The 16,869-nt window shown below is 39.3% G+C and overlaps 1 protein-coding gene and 1 long non-coding RNA gene across 2 annotated transcripts in view; both read left to right on the top strand.

The window, feature by feature from the left end:
- The window catches only part of LOC310650330 (natterin-3-like), a 42,322-nt gene extending 35,892 nt beyond the window's left edge, over window positions 1-6,430 (top strand). The window contains exons 7-8 of the mRNA XM_083379232.1: window positions 3,760-3,886; window positions 5,152-6,430. Of these exons, the coding sequence (XP_083235358.1) occupies window positions 3,760-3,886; window positions 5,152-6,179 (1,155 nt within the window). The 3' untranslated portion in view covers window positions 6,180-6,430. The remainder of the gene's footprint in view (window positions 1-3,759; window positions 3,887-5,151) is intronic.
- A 6,981-nt stretch (window positions 6,431-13,411) lies between these two features.
- LOC310650368 lies at window positions 13,412-16,868 on the top strand. Its single transcript, XR_014494353.1, has 3 exons — window positions 13,412-13,530; window positions 15,276-15,434; window positions 16,759-16,868. It is a non-coding gene; the product is annotated as an uncharacterized lncRNA (long non-coding RNA).
- Window position 16,869: the final 1 nt, after the last annotated feature.

Genomic DNA, 16,869 nt, shown 5'->3' with positions numbered 1-16,869 from the left:
ATGCATCCCCTTATGGGGTTGGGGCTGTGTTGAGCCATTTATCAGCTGATCGGAAACAGTCTCCCATCACTTATTATTCAAGGACCCTGTCTTCTGCTGAGTGCAATTATGCGCAAATAGACAAAGAGGCCATTGTGGACAGGGTTAAAAAGTTCCATGACTATTTGTATGGACACTATTTCATGGTCTTCACTGACCACAAGCCTTTGCTAGGATTGTTCACAATGAACAAACAGACACCTCAAGTTCTGTCCATGCGAATGTTGAAGTGGTCTATATTCCTTTTGGCCTACAGCTACAGGCTGATTCACAAACTGGGCAAAGAAATGGGCTAAGCATATGGCTTTAGCAGATTGCCCTTGTCACACGAGAAGCCAGATCCGGCTCCGGCTGCACACATTTTAGCCATACAGGATTTGGCAGAGTTCCCTCTCCATGCAGGAGATGTAGCTGCAGACACAGCAGCTGACAAAACCCTTAGCCGTGTATTGATGTGGGTTCACACAGGATGGCTGGACAATAACCTGGGACCAGAGTTCCGAAGTTTTTTTATACAACAAAATGAGCTGTCAGCTCATAAAGGGTACATCCTTTGGGACAGTATAGTCCCCAGCTCACTCAGGCCCAGGGTTCTTCAGCCTCTGCATGAAGGCCATCCAGGAATAGTCAGTGGTCCAACAGAGCAGATTGCATGCTCTGAGGAAACTCTTGCACACGGGGAAATGGCCGTAGATGAGTTCCCTTCTGACACACAGATTGTATCCAGGGAGCTGGACATATAACTGGCACTGAGAAGCAGTCCTGCAGATTTTGCTGCACAACTGGACTTTGGTTTGGGCTGACCAGGACAGGCCAGCCAAAGGGACTCAAGTCACTCTGACTCCACGGAACCTCTGAGCCCTTGCCTACCCAGCCTGGCAGGCAAGCAGGTAGACCAGGAGATCCCTGTGACCCCTAGATGTTCTGAGCGAGCACAAAGGCCGCCTAAGTATTTGCAAGATTATGTAAACAAATGTGAGTTTGTGCTATCTAGGGGGAAGGGGTGTAATGTATTGGCCTTGTATGTTGTATTCACTTGCTTTATGTCTGACTGCTTAATGGCTGACCTACTTTTGTATCTTATGTAACGGTTGCTGGGCTGAGCTAGACTTGCTGTCTCCAGGCTGTTAATCAGGTTTGGGGTGGGAAGCTGCTGCTTTAAATCTATTGGTCGCCGCCTAGAGGCCAACCATATAAATAACTGCACAGCAGCTATTAGCTTGCTTCTATTATTTTTTATTTTATTTTATTTTATTCTATATATATTTTTATTATTAAATTCAGCAGTGGCCACAGGATTGGAAAAGATAGGTTTACATTCCAATTCCAAAGAAAGGCAGTGCCAAAGAATGTGCAAACTATTGCACCATTGCACTCATTTCACATACTAGTAGAGTTATGTTTAAAATTCTACAGGTTAGACTCCAGCAGTATGTGGATTGAGAACTACCAGAAGTACAGGCAGGATTTCCAAGAGGCAGAGGAACTAGAGATCAAATTGCCACCATACGCTGGATCATGGAGAAAGCTAGGGAGTTCCAGAAAAACATCTACTTCTGCTTCATTGACTATGCTAAAGCCTTTGATTGTGTGGATCACAACAAACTGTGGCAAGTTCTTAAACAGATGGGAGTACCAGACCATCATATTTGTCTCATGAGAAACCTATATACGGGTCAAGAAGCAACAGTGAGAACTGGACACGGAACCACTGATTGGTTCAAAATTGGGAAAGGAGTCCAGCAAGGCTGTATACTGACACCCTGCCTGTTTAACTTATATGCAGAGCACATCATGAGAAAGGCAGGGCTAGATGAATCAAAAGTTGGAATTAAGATTGCCTGGAGAAATATCAACAACCTAAGATATGCAGATGATACCACTCTAATGGCAGAAAGTGAAGAAGAACTAAAGAGCCTCTTGTTGTGAGTAAAGAAGGAGAGTGCAAAAGTTGGGTTGAAACGAAACATTAAGAAAACCAAGATCATGGCATCCGGCCCTCTCAATTCCTGGCAAATAGATGGGGAAGAAATGGAGGTAGTGACAGATTTTATTTTCCTGGGCTCCAAGATCACCGCAGAAGGGTACTGCAGCCAAGAAATTAAAAGATGCTTACTCCTGGGGAGGAAAGCCATGGCAAATCTAGACAGCACACTTAAAAGGAGAGACATCATCCTGCCAACAAAAGTGTGTATAGTCAAGGCTATGGTCTTCCCAGTTGCAATGTATTGCTGCGAAAATTGGACCAATTAGCACCAAAGAATTGAAGCGTTTGAACTATGGTGCTGGAGAAGACTTCTGCGAGTCCCTTTGACTGCAAGATGATCAAACCGGTCAGTCTGAGAGGAGATAAACCGTGACTGCTCTTTAGAAGGTCAGATCCTGAAGTTGAAACTCAAATACTTTGGCCACCTAATGAGAAGGAAGAATGCACTGGAGAAGAGTCTAATGCTGGGAAAGGTTGAGGGCAAGAGAAGAATGGGACGACAGAGAATGAGGTGGCTGGATGGAGTCACTGAAGCAGTAGGCGTGAGCCTAAATGGACTCCAGAAGATGGTAGCGGACAGGAAGGCCTGGAGGAACGTTGTCCATGGGGTCGTGATGGGTTGGACACAACAACAGCAACAACAAGGATCAGGATTGGGATTAGGACAGAGCTGGGATCAACATTGGGATTGTCCCAAAAAAACATTTTCAATCTTTAGCGAACAGGCTATTGTCCGGGTACATATGTTCAATTAACAATAGTTAATATAGTAATAGATAACTGTAGTAAATGTAATAAATGATAATCAAAAATGTTTGACACATTTTTATATCCTATCCCTGATGCAGATTCCCCCCTCCCCTGTCGCACTCAATGTCCCTTATCTAATCATCCAATACCTACTTTGGACCACTTAGAACCGCTATCCCTTGGTATGTTCCAGGAAGCCCTTTTGTTCATTTGCTATCTTTCACCATCTAATTTTCTGTTAGCATAGCTTGGCTCCTATAGTTATTTTGATATTTCCTATGCTTGCAATTTCAGTTAGCTAGCAACTTCTGCTTTTCACATTTGTACCTGTCAACACTTAGATAAGATATATATTGTTATTTCTGATCTTCAGTTGGCTTCTGCTTCTTCTGACAACCTTTAGACTCATTAGAAATTTCTGAATAATACTCTGTAACAAGCTGCAATGGATTCTAAGGTAAGTTGGTAATCAGAGCAAGGGGGTCGTACAAAATGCATTAACATCTGGTTTTAAAATAGTCTTAACCATGTTTTTTCCTTGATGTTTTCTCAGTCTGGAAACACTTCATGGTTTATGAGTGAATGAAACACACACAATTTCATACACATTGTTGTGGGAATTTGAAGTATTATTTTTAAATCTTATTTTAAAATATTAAAAGATGCAATGAGAAGTGATCCTTTCAGGAGAAAACTCTTGCAAATTTCATGTGGGAAGATAAACTCAAATTCAAATGATTTATAACAGAATTGCGATTCTTCCAGCACAGAGGGATTATAAGAATCTGTTCACTTCCTGGGGAAAATCAATGCATATTTTATATTAAGATCTCACATGCTGGAATTAAATACAAAAATATCTTCCTCTTTTTTATGGAATTATTCAAAGACTAAATGTCTGGATAATACTATAAGGTGGCGTTTCATTTCAATTTCATCTTTTGAAAGTATGAAATACAGTATTTTTCTGATCTTTGTTTCAGATGTGCCTTTTACTCTCTGCTCTCCTCCTTTCCCTGATCATCAATGAGTCACTGGCCAATGATGTGAATATTAACTTTAAAGTCCTAAGGAGAACGATGGAGAAAAGCCTTCCACAACCCAAACTAGGTATGAAGATAAGCACAACTATGGAAAGATCTCCTACTCTCTATTTTAACATCTGAGCTAGTGATGGGTTAAAAACTCGAGCAAGAGAGTCTATCAACTCAAAAGCCAACTGTTCCATCATTGAAAAAGTATTTTTTGTCATATCAAATGAAATCTACTTTCAAATAATATAAAACTTGTTGTATCTCCAACTTTTCTTATCTTCTCCAGTTTAAACATCCGCAGTGCTTTCTCTCTTTACCTGCAGATTTTTCCTTCCCAGGCTACTTAGCATATTGGTTATTGTCCTGTAGGCAGAATCTAACTTTTCAAATATTTTCCTAAACTGTGGTATCCAGACATGGGCAAAATAATTCTACCTACCTATGTTTCAATCTTTAAAATGGAAGCAAAACCAATGTTTTTTGTGGCAACAAAAATGGAATTGGAGCTGTTCACTTGATTTTGTTTGGGAAGAGAAATACGTGTTACAGTTACTGGAGAGGATTAATTTAATTTAATTTTTAGATTTGTAAGACTACTCAATTCAAAATGAATCTAGACAGCATACAGTATTGTTACTCTTCATTTTAAGAATGAAGGATTTGACACTGGCAAATATTATTTATGTATTTATTAGATTTTTATTCCACCTTTATTACTTTATAAGTAATAAGCCAATGAATATAACATAATACTTCTTCTCTTTTCCCCCACAACAATCCTTTGAGGTGGGTTGGGCTGAGACAAAGTGACCAGTCCAAAGTTAGCCAATTGATTTCCATGCCTACAGCAGAACTAGAACTCACAGCCTCCTAATTTCTAGGTCAGCACCTTTAACCACTACACTAGTCTACAGTAGGTATTCACAAGTATGAATAGCCTGAGGAGTCTACTGTTCTCAGAAAACATTAATCTCATTGTAATTTTTTATTTTTTGCTACAGTTCAGCAGCACAGACCAGGGGAAAAATATTCCATGGGACCAGATTCGTTACAGTTTATGTAGGTTATTCATCAGGGTTACAAAGCATTGAAAGCATTATACAATGCAAAAAACAATTGTTTTGCACAGCTCACATGCTTTAATCTACCATCATTCAGATTAATTTCAAGTTCCTCTGTTCAACTGGGATAGTTTTAGAGTGTGCAGAATGTATGGAAATATGTGTTTGCCTGGAATTTTTTAAAGGATTTATATTGAAAAGATAAATTATATCCCCCCCAACATTTCTTGATGAAATATCAGCTAATTTTCTTTGTTTCTATTTCATTTTCTTTTCCCAGGTAATGCAAATAGTAGCAGTGCAGCAATAAAAGAGAGAGAAGATGAACAGCCTTCCAATGTTTTCTATGGAACAACCATGAGCTGGGCTTCGTTTTCAGGCTATGTCCCCAGCGGAGCTGTGTCTTACTGGAACAGCTACGCTAATAGGGATGAATATCCTTGCATGGTTTCAGACTGTTCTGCTGGCTACTACAGTAGCAGTCGTGATCCTTACTGCTATTACCCGTATGGAAACAAGGAATATTCTACTTCTGAGTTCTGGATTTTGGTGAATGGACATGACTTTGAATCCCTAAGCTGGAAGGGAGATTCATGGGGTCAAGTCCCACCCAATTCCATCAACACCTGTGTAGGTATAAATTTATATGTTGGTAAAAATAAGTATGGTTTAGGAAAGGTAGATAGTAAAAATCAAGCTTTCTTCATTGGTATGAATGGCAAGGAATACTGGTATAAATATTATGATGTCCTGACCATTAATAAAGGCTATCGCTCTCAGAGCATCTCCAATGTCAATTATAAGCTAAACCAGGGATCCTTCAGTGAGAAAGGCATGGCATTAGCCTCCAGCAAAGTCACGAACAAAGACTGTAGATCAGTGAAGAAGATTACCACCTTATCAGGAATGGTGACTTCTGAACATTTCTGGGATGTTGGCACGTCTATCTCTCAGAGCATCAACTTTATTATGACAGCAGGGATACCTGAGACCTTTGGAGGATCATGGGGCATTTCATCAGAGAAAACCTTTAACTGGGAAAAGGGTGATACATACAGCGAATCAGTCACATATTCTGAAACAATTGAGATTGAAGTCCCACCCAATCACAGCTGTGAGTTGGTAATGAATGGCATGAAATTGAAGGGACAGATTCCCTTCACTGCTACAGCTACCCGTTATTACTATGATGGAATCCACCGGAGTGTCACTATCCAAGGTGTCAGCTACAATGAAGTTGGGATAAAAGGAGATTCACATGTTGAGCGCTGTGTCCCGATCCCAAATGCTCCCCCCTGCACTGGATAGATCCTAAAACACCTTTGTAATTGTATTAGTTTGCAGCAAGAATGTTTTACTTTGTTTAGGATAGCATGGGGCAGAAGTTATATAACGAAGGAAGCATTTTTATCTTTCACTTCATATATTTGTGTAAATTACTAACAAAGAATTAAAGGGAAACTGGGATGCATTTCTGACTCCAAGATAGGCTGAAAACAGGAAATAAAGATTTGTCCCATGTTTGGGGCCTAGCAAGGTAATCTAAATAGTTAACATTTGAAACATATATATATATATATATATATATATATATATATATATATATATATATATATATGCAAATTATTCAAATTGCTAATAAAGAATTTGCACAAATAATGAGCTGTCATAAGTTGACTAGTTCCTGTGGATAAGCCCTGAGCCGGGCCAAAACAGGAATGAAAGAGTTAATTAGCAAGGTCCATTCAAAAAGCCTTGACAAATACTTAAACATATATATATATATATATATATATATATATATATATATATATATATATATATATATATATATATATATATATATATATATATATATATATATATATATATGTGGATTTACATATTTTTTCATTTTCTTTCAAAATGTTGGGAAACTTTTTAAAATAATTTTCAACAGGTTCAGAAGAATTCTGAAGGATTACTTCACTCTGTACATTACTTAAATAAGATTACTTAAATAAGCAGAAGAGATATTTTGAAGATAATCTTGTTGCTAGAAGTTCCATTACTTTATCTGGTAACAGAGAGAGGGTCTCTGCATGGACTACTGTCTTCAGGGAAATACTTGCACCCTTCTCTTTCAGGATTTAGTAAGGTGGAAAATTATCCAGTTATTACTTGTTAATTGATTTTAAAGATCCTAAATTTAATTTCATGTTATACAGTATAATATATACTTTATATTTATCTGCTTTTAGATAACTATTTTGTGGGAGGCCATTTATCTATTAGATAGATCGATAACGTGATATACTTCAAAAAACCTTACACTTGATTAAACTAAGATTTAATCAATAACTCACATAGTAGAAGTGTGTGTTTGTATGCATGCACACAGATGTACATGTATGTATGTAGATTATTCAACCTACCTTGGAACAAAGTCACTGTTAGTGCTCTGGCCACTGGAGAACCATTTTCATTTCTCTGTTCCCTAAACATACAGTTATCAAGCATGTCAGCTGTCTGCAATACAAAAACAAGGTAATCAGTGTTATATTGTTTACTTCATACAATGCAAAAGTAAAGAAAAGGAAGACCTATATTAAAGCAAAGATGAGTCCTTGACCAATATTTGCTTCAGAAGCATTGCATTAGTTGTCCAATTTGTTGTTTAGATTTAAATCTTATCTATCTTTCTCTAAAAGTCTATCATGGAGAAATAAAGTGGTCTGGGAAGATATTTGACACCACTATCTAATGTGCTGTTGGCCGCCATTAAGTAGAGGGAGGATAGTTCTGAGGATTCCAACTATTCCATGGAGCATTAAGCCCCAGAGCCAGCTGTGAGTCCCAGAAACAATAGCTAGCCCTCCGGAGTGGAAGGAAGAAAGTAGAATTCCAGAAGATCATTTATCACTTTGGCCTATTGAATGGAGATGTGGTTGACTTGGTACTTGAAGTTGAGGTGACCTTTTGTTATTTTGTTCTCTGAACAGCTCCCTTTTTCAATGGATGATCTATTGATTAGTTTCTGGCAATACAGTTATCTTGAGCCTCTCAGGAGCCTGAGATATCTTCACGTGGCTTTTCCAACACTCCATTAATGGATCTTAATATGAACTTGAAATCAGAATCTGTCTACAGCAATTTGGGGATATTTGATATAGCTGGATTAAATATTCCATCATCACCTATATCCCCATCTTTTGAAGCCTTAGTTTGGGAATAGCTGGCTAGAGTAAATGACATATTATTACTACTGGGTAATTCTGGAATCACAATCCATGTCATTATTTCATGTGATCATCAGTGCATGGTGATCTGAAAGGTCCAGGAGATAATGGCAAATAGCCACAGCTGCCTTGCAGGGGATGAAGCAAGAGAAAAATGTTCTGCCTCCAGAAGGGAGAAATGTTTTACTTTGTTTAGGATAGCATGGGGCAGAAGTTATATAACGAAGGAAGCATTTTTATCTTTCACTTCAGCTTATTGGGTAGACAAGAAGCGATGGTTGCCGACCTGCTTTGCCTTCTATTTGCCTGCAATCTTCTGCCAGTCCTCTTGGCTGGGAAAGGTAACACTGACACTGTGGTTTTAGAAGATGAAAGAGCCTGGGCAATCTGCTGTTAGATCCCATATATGCTGTTGAAAACTTTCCTCCTTTCTTATGGGTGCTCTTTCTTTCTTCTCCTCCACATTTCCTCTCTCACTCCTGGTTATCTCTTACTGTTTTCTTCTCCCCAGCTTTACCAGCTAATAGTAGTGGCATGTCACTGAACTCCAGGCAGGACCTCTCTAGTCTTGTCCACTTCATTAAGGACAGGAGATATTTTTCAAATTACATTTTCAGAGAACTGCAGCTAAGGATTGTATGATTAAGGCATGTTACATTTCTGAGATGATTTTAGTTGGCTCTTAATTTGTGTGCTGTAAGAAGAGTCAATGCTGAAATCAAATTAAGAATGGAAGAATGTATTTTCCAAATTGTTAATACTAATCGTTCTGCATTTTCTTTTTTCCATAAGATTTTTCTCCTATACTTTCATCTTACTTTCCTTTCCTTTAAATCAAGATTCAGCTTCTGTCTATATTATGAAAGGCTTTTAACTTTTATATGCAGCAAAACAAATTAAGGGCATTATTTTTTTGGAAATTTGCTTGGTAAATTGGATTTAAAAGATGTTTGAAGTTTTTGTTCTGAGCCTTTTTTATGTCTATGAGATGTTGCCTTCTATCATGCTGACTAAAAGATGGGGAAGATTTAAGAAGTAATCTATTTCCATGCAGCTTAGCATATTTAACGCAGCTGGGATTTCTAATGCACATTTCTAACATAATTTTATCTCCATCAAATATCTTTTGCTTGTTTAATGAATCTGTTTAGTGGGTCAATGCCATTAATTTTTACAGTTATTAACTACATATATTAGCTCCAGGCAAACAGAGTCCTGTTTATCTTAAGGCAGAGAAAGCTCCACATGTGCAGCATGGGTGATGACATTTAGTTCTGCCTCCAGATGTCAAGGGAGCATTTCATTACAGCATTAGGATACAGTGTAAAGGTAAAGGTAAAGGTTCCCCTGCACATGTGTGCTAGTCATTTCCAACTCAAGGGGCCAGTGCTCATCTCCGTTTCAAAGCTGAAGAGCCAGCGTTTGTCCGAGGACGTCTTCGTGGTCATGTGGCCGGCATGACTAGACGCCAAAGGCTCACGGAACGCTGTTACCTTCCCACCGGAGTGGTCCCTATTTTTCTACTTGCATTTTTACATGCTTTCGAACTGCTAGGTTGGCAGCATCTGGGATGAGTAACAGGTGTTCACTCTGCTACGCGGCACTCGGGATTCGACCCGCCAAACTGCCAATCTTCTGATCGACAAACTCAGTGTCCTAATGATGAGAACAACTTAATTAGGTTGCAAGCTTTGAAATAACAGATTTCCAGGGGTAATTTGGTTTTTATATGGACATAAGCAGGTAACTTCTATAATGGAATGAGGCAATTGAACATGGCTGCCTTAACACACCCACTTCTTCTTGGGTACTCCACCATGGCTGACCCATCATGGACAATTTTATTGGGCTGGCTCTCCTTCGGCGCTCCTCTCCCACCCCTGGTGCCACCAGCAGTCTTCCTCCACCACTTCATCCTGGGCATGTGCCGGAGAGATATTTTTCCATGGCCATTTGACTATGTTGGACATTTAAAAATACATCAGGGCAGCCAATCCACAGGCTCACAGAGGTGTGGGACGTTGCTTTGATGTATATGCAAGGAGAGAAGAAGAAAAAAGGGGACTGGGGTGGTGGTGGTGGTCAGGGGCAGGGCCTTTCCCTTCCCAGCATGTAGACCCCTCTGCCCCCAGCATAACGACAAGGTTAATAACAAGCTGATCTGGCTTTGCTGCAAAATATTGCACATTCAATATTTACTTCCAAATATTAATGAGAAATAGCAATGCTGAAACAATTGATGTAGATCAGGGGTGTCAAACTCAATTTCATTGAGGGCCACATCAGCATTGTGGTTGCCCTTGGGGGGCCGGGTGGGTATGGCCAGGGTGGGCGCAGCCTACTGGGTGGGCGCAGCTGGAGTGCGTATGGCCTACTGGGTAGGCATGGCCAGCTCTACATCATTGGCATCAAGGGTGCCTATGGGGGCCTGGGCAGGAGTGGGACAGATCTGGGGATCTCTAGCAGAAGGAGGGTCTCTGGGCCAGGGCCAAGGCAGTGGGGGCCATTCCCTCACTGTTTCCAGGATGGCTTCGGGGGCCACATGAAACCACTTTGCGGGCCGGATCTGGCCCCCGGGCCTTGTGCTTGACATGTCTGATGTAGATCTTTAAAGGGAGAATCTTGCAATCATGGGTAGACAAGAGAGGGGGCAAAAAAGAGAATGGTTAGACCCTAATCCTAAATACCTCCCTAAAATTGGCTCTCTCAACAGCCCTCCAGGTGATTTACACACAGAGAAACACGTGCAAAGACTCTAGGTCTTCACACACCAAAAACCTCAGCAAGGGGGGAGATGCAGTAGGTGAGGAAAAGTGAGTATTTTTGCCACAGGGTCCAGAAGTGAAAAATTTGAATGTGGTCCTGCTACAGGTTGGGTAAAAGGAGGCGGGTGGGATCGTCCCAAAATTGAAAGAACTTTCTTTTTAAAAGACCTCTTCCCACTCCATCCAGGTGCTGCTGGAAGGGGGAGAAAGTGGGAAAGGTTACTCTCTCTCTCTCTCTCTCTCTCTGTGTGTGTGTGTGTGTGTGTGAGAGAGAGAGAGAGAGAGAGAGAGAGAGAGAGGAGCAAAACTGGGGAATGGAGCGCATTGCAGATGCAGTAAGGAGAGTAAGGGGATCTCTCTCTCTCTCTCTCTCTCTCTCTCTCTCTCACACACACACACACACACACACACACACACACACACACACACACACACAGAATACAAAGGAGCTTCCCCTTTCTCCCTCCTCTTTTTAAAAACTTTTCCCACTTGTCCAGGTGCTGGAGGGAAAGAGAAGAGAGAGAAAGCAGGAAGTGGTGTGTGTGTGTGTGTGTGTGTGTGTGTGTGAAAGAGAGAGAGTGAGAATGCTCCCCTTATTCTATCTGCAATGCTGTCTGTTCCCCACACGTTTGCTTCCCTCCTCTCTCTGTCTTTTCTGTCTCTGTCGCTCTCGCTCTCTCTCTCACACACAAATTTCTCACTTCTTGAGTATGATGCAAAAATGCTCACTTTCCCTCACCTACTGTATCTCCCCCCTTGCTGAAGTTTTTGGTGTGTGAAGACCTAGAGTCTTTGCCTGTGTTTCTGTGTATGTAAATCACCTGGAGGGCTGTTGAGAGAGCCAGTTTGGAGGGGGGGCATGTTTAGGGTTATGGTCTGTAAGAGGTAAAATATATATACAAATATATAGATTAGAAATTGCTTAATGACATTTAATCTTAAAAATATTAACCAAAATTTAAGGAGTGAGTTTATCAATTATAAAATGGAGTAACTTAGGCTTTTAACTTTAAGGGCTTTGGCACATACAAGATAAGCTGTTGTGGTTTAGGTTAACAGAAGCTAGACATAACTGCAAGCAGAGGAAACACAAAAATAAAGATAGAGCTTATGCTAAGCTAAAGGTCATGGTTAAATGATGCAGGTACAACAGGTGCAAGGGGCCTTAATTATTTATTGTGATTAAGTGCTTCAGATTAGTTTATTGGGGGGGAAGCAGGTGGGCTTGAGAGTGTTAGGGGTGGGGGGAAACCAGTGTCATGAAAAGGGTATAAATATGTGATTTTAACAATTACTCTCCCGTGAGAGACTAAGACCACCAACTTTTATAAAAGTTTTAAATCTCAATAAAACTCTCTTCCTGGAATCCCAAGTGAATATTTGAATTTATTTATTTTTAAAATTCTGAGCCAAAATGCTCAAAACAGGTCTAACCCTTGTCTCAAAATTAGCCAGCCTATTTAGCATCCTCTCTTTTCAACCAGTGATTTCAGATTGTCCCTTTAAAGAACTGCCTTTTGAAGAAACCAGGAATCCGCAGCAATTGTTTCAGAATTGTTATTTCTCATTAATATTTGGAAGTAAATATTGGCTGTGCTTTATTTACAGCCAGGTGGCAAAGCCAAATCGGCTTGTTATTAACCTTGTCATTATGCAGGGTGGAGGAGAGGCAGCCTGCTGAAAGGCTGGGAAGGGAAATGCCTATCCCTAACCATCACCACCCCAAGGCGGTTTTTTTCCCTTCTGTTCTTGCATAAGACATCAAAGCAATGCCCCCTGTCTCCCAGTGCCTGAGGCTGTCCGCCCCTCAGCATGTGGATTGGCTACCCTGATGCACATTTAAATGTCCCACACAGCCAAATGGCCCTGGGAAAGTATCTCTTTGTGAAATACCCTGGGAAGAAGGGGTGGGGGGTGGGGAGTGCCAGTGGAGAGCCAGATGAATAAGAATTCCCACGTTGGGTCAGCCATGATGGAATATCCAAGCAGAAGTGGACATGTTAAAGCAGCCATGTTCAATTGTCCTAGACCCCTTCTAAAATTTAATTCATGTACTCAGTTCTGAAAACCCCTTCTCTGATAACTACACATCTTGTATCAGATGAATGATCACTTTTCTTGTATTAATTTTTCAACCAGTGAAATTCCAGACATTTTTAATATCACTGATGCAGTGAAAGATGTACTTTAGTTTTCTAGGATTTGCATTTCCAAACTGAGGGCTCAAAACAGGAACTGAATCAATCCCTTAGGATGAGTAAGAAATAAAGATAAAAAACAAATGGTAGGATCTGCTGGGAAACAGTGGATAGTTCATTCCTTGGAATATCAACTCAGAATACACATATAAGGATCATGTTTAGCTGATCACTTAATCAGAAAAACAGATAGAATTGACCTTTTCTTCTCTCAGTTCTTGGCAGAATTTAGAAACTTACTAGTTGGATTCCAGCCATTTATTTATTATTTAGTGATTCTGAGGTTTTAATACATGATTCCCTCATTTCAATTATATTTTTTCTCCTCCAGGTTTTTCTTCCTGTGTCTTCCCTTTTGTCTTTAATGGAAAGTCATATTCATCTTGTACTAGAGATGGAGCCATTGATGAGCAGCTCTGGTGCAGCACAACAGCTAATTATGACATAGGTGGCCAGTGGAAGCATTGCATTCTTCAAGGTAAATAATCCAGAGCCCTATCAGAAATGAATAATCCAGAACTCTGGTAGAGTTATCTTCTTCTCTGGGCAATGGTTTGATAGGTTACATTTGAACAACTGGATCATGGCTTCTAAGCAAGATATGAAATATAGAATTAACATCACAAATAAGATAGGGCTATTCTTAGTCACTGTTATAAGTCTCTCATCCCCTGGCCTAATCACTGCTATGCTGAAGTGTCATCATGATTGGTGGCTGGAGAGAACAGCAGTAACATTGTCATTAGATAGAAATAGTTGCCTCTACAACAGATGCTGGAATCTGGGAGCATCGGCACCCTAAATAACTGGAAAATGCAGTGGTATCTGCCAGGGAGTCTGTCCTATGTTCCCTAAACTAGTCTGTTGTTCTTAGATATGATGGGTGGGGCGAAAGCCCAATTGGCAGCAGTCAGATAAAAAATTATCTGCTTGAGTGTAATACTTCTATAAATAAATGGAGAGGCAGCAACATTCTTTCACCTCAGGTAGTAAAAGGTGCCAGACCAACCCTCAAAAAGTAGTCAGTTTATGTAATTTCTAAACTCAATAGAGATCAGGAGAGACATAGAATAATTTAGTCTTTAAAAGAATGTGATCCTGTCCTAATTCACAGTTTGAGCAGCTGGAATATTCTGACTGAAACAGGGGTGGGCAATTTGCAAGGTAAGCCATTTTTAGTAGCCTCTTGAACTCCAGAGATTTCAGTGACAATATTCAGCAAATTGCCAAATCAAAGAAGCCTAATTTCACATTGTTTTTTTCTACAGGAGAGAAGTAATGTACAAAAATTCCAAAGTGTAGAAACTTCCAGGCTGATTTAACACATTATTATTATGTAAGGGTAATTGACAGATTCACAGACTAAAACTGGTGGGAACTTAATAATTCAAATTCAAATTTTTCTGTAGTTCAGTTTCAAACTGCAAGTCCTGATATGTTTTCCATTGTTTTTCCTCAATCCTAGTATCACCAAAATAGCAGATTCGATGAACCAGATTTTTTTCTTTTAAATAACTGTGCTATCAAACAAATGTCTATTTGTTTGGATTTTAAAGTCTTATAAGATCTTAACTCATTCATTTGTCTAAAAACTTCTCAACCTGTCAGTCACCATACTTTTCACTACAATTGAATCCAAACCTCTGGCAAAGTTTTCAGTGAATAATTTTGGCAACTTGGTCATGATGTTATAGTCAGATTGTGAAATTTTGCTTCAGCAGCTGATTAAATGATCAATTGCTTCATTATTTTCACTACAAAGGCAACATTTGCTATTGTATGTTACATGTTGAATTTTTGCCTTCATGCAATATGTGGGCAAAGCTTGTTCTTGAGCTACTAGAATAAATTCTTCAGTTTCTTTCTTTAACCCTCCTGATCTGACCTTAACTAACTCAATGTGGGTTTTTAAAAGCAGCTTTTTCTCTATATACTGACCAGGCACGAACCTGTACTACAAACACAGCCATTATATTGCATCATTATCCTGACCATTACAGGAAAGATTTAAAGATTAAAAATTCAAAGGCAGAAAAAGAGCATTCTTCACATAAATTTAAAATCATTTGATTGCCTTTAGGTCACTCAGTTGACAATGATGAATGGAAAAGACAAGATATAGAACTGAACGTTACAGGAAGTATAAACAGAAGCAGAGTTCTTAGCTATCTCTTGTTCACCTTTCTAGCTTTCCATCTACATCCATACTTTTCATGTTTTCAGAGCATGGAGGCAATTCTGGAGGCAAATCCTGTGTGTTTCCCTTTGTCTACAAAAACCAGACATTCTACACTTGTACTAAAGAGGAGAAGGGAAGATTCTGGTGTGCCACCACAAGAAACTATGACAAGGATCTTGAGTGGAGCTACTGTGCTGACACCAGTAAGAACAAGATATTGAGTGTTGTAGTTATTTGTCTTACAGAAGGATGTAAGAGATAAAGATCTCCAAGTTGTCAGTTTCAAAAGCTTCTTTTCATTATTCAAGCTTGGGAGACAAAGTTTTTCGTCAAGAGTAAGAGAGTACTAAGAGACACAACTGCATGCTAGAAAACATTTAGCAATGTGTGAAAATTCATCTGTGGTAGAGCTAAAGGAATATGACTAAAATGAGTACAGTATAACCTGGAGAGAGAGAGATTTAGAGAATATTTCAGTTGCAAGTCTTAATTTAGTTGGAGAAGGGATTTGAAGGAAAAAGGTCTTAGATTTAGATTTGAAGAACACGAAGAATAATATATTATTAAGGAAATAGAAGCTCTTCAGGTATTTGAGAGCAGAATGGCTGGATATGTGAAAGTTGCAGAAAAGGGTATACGATATAAGACATAAAGTTACAGAGGGAAGGGGATCTTACTCAGTCATGGAATTTTGAAAGTGAAAATAGATGAAAAATTATGGCCCAATTTTCACGCTCATGATTCTAATCCATATAAGATTTTTCTGATAGCATAGTAAATATCAGTTTGTGAAATGGTACCCTATGACGTCTCTTTTGCATAATCTGCACTGGTTACCAGATTTAACTATAGTGTTAATTCAGATGCTGAGGTAAACTTGCCAAGTGAAGGAGGGCAATACTTTCCATAGGCAGCACTGAGCTTCTTTTCTCCCCTTCTTTATAGACCCTGGAGAAATGGGGGTGGGTGGGAGTATTTTATTTTTTATGATAATAGCTACTGTGTGGAATACCTTGTCCAATGAAATGTATCAAGCCAGATCATTCTGGGAAAGAGTGACTGTTCACAAAAGATTTTGACTGAATGCTCATTTTGGGTTTTAGTTTCTAGTTCTTTTCCCAGCAATGATATGTTGCTGATGTTTTTAATATTAATATTGGGGGTGTTATTTGATCTGTTTTAGAAAAGGTAGATGCAATACTTATTCCTTTTTATAAATAATGTTTTAGCCACCTTGAATTTCTTTTTTATGGTGTGTATTCTTTAAAATATTTTAAAGTATTTTTGTTTTAAAATACATATACTGCTCAAAAACATAAAGGGAACAGAAAATAAGACATCCTACTATTAAATACAGTACATTGTGTTGTTTAAGTGTTCCCTTTATTTTTTTGAGCAGTATATTTTGAAAGTAAAGAACACTGGCTAGATGAAGTTTTTACTCCTCCCCCACCTTAAAAAGGGGACATTTTCTTGTCTTTGTCTAAATACTCCTGTAAGAGGAAACTAATATTCCTTTCTGCACAGGATTAGATGCCAATCCTAAGGGACCCTGCGTCTTTCCTTTCATCTTCAACCACACGTCTTATTCATCATGCACAACAGACGGCATTTCTAATAAGAAGCCATGGTGTTCCC

The sequence above is a fragment of the Vipera ursinii genome (assembly GCF_947247035.1).
Source record: "Vipera ursinii genome assembly, chromosome: Z".
In the NCBI taxonomy this organism is placed as follows: domain Eukaryota; kingdom Metazoa; phylum Chordata; class Lepidosauria; order Squamata; family Viperidae; genus Vipera; species Vipera ursinii.
The sequence above is the reverse complement of the archived record's forward strand: the minus strand, read 5'-3'. Positions and strand labels throughout refer to the sequence as shown.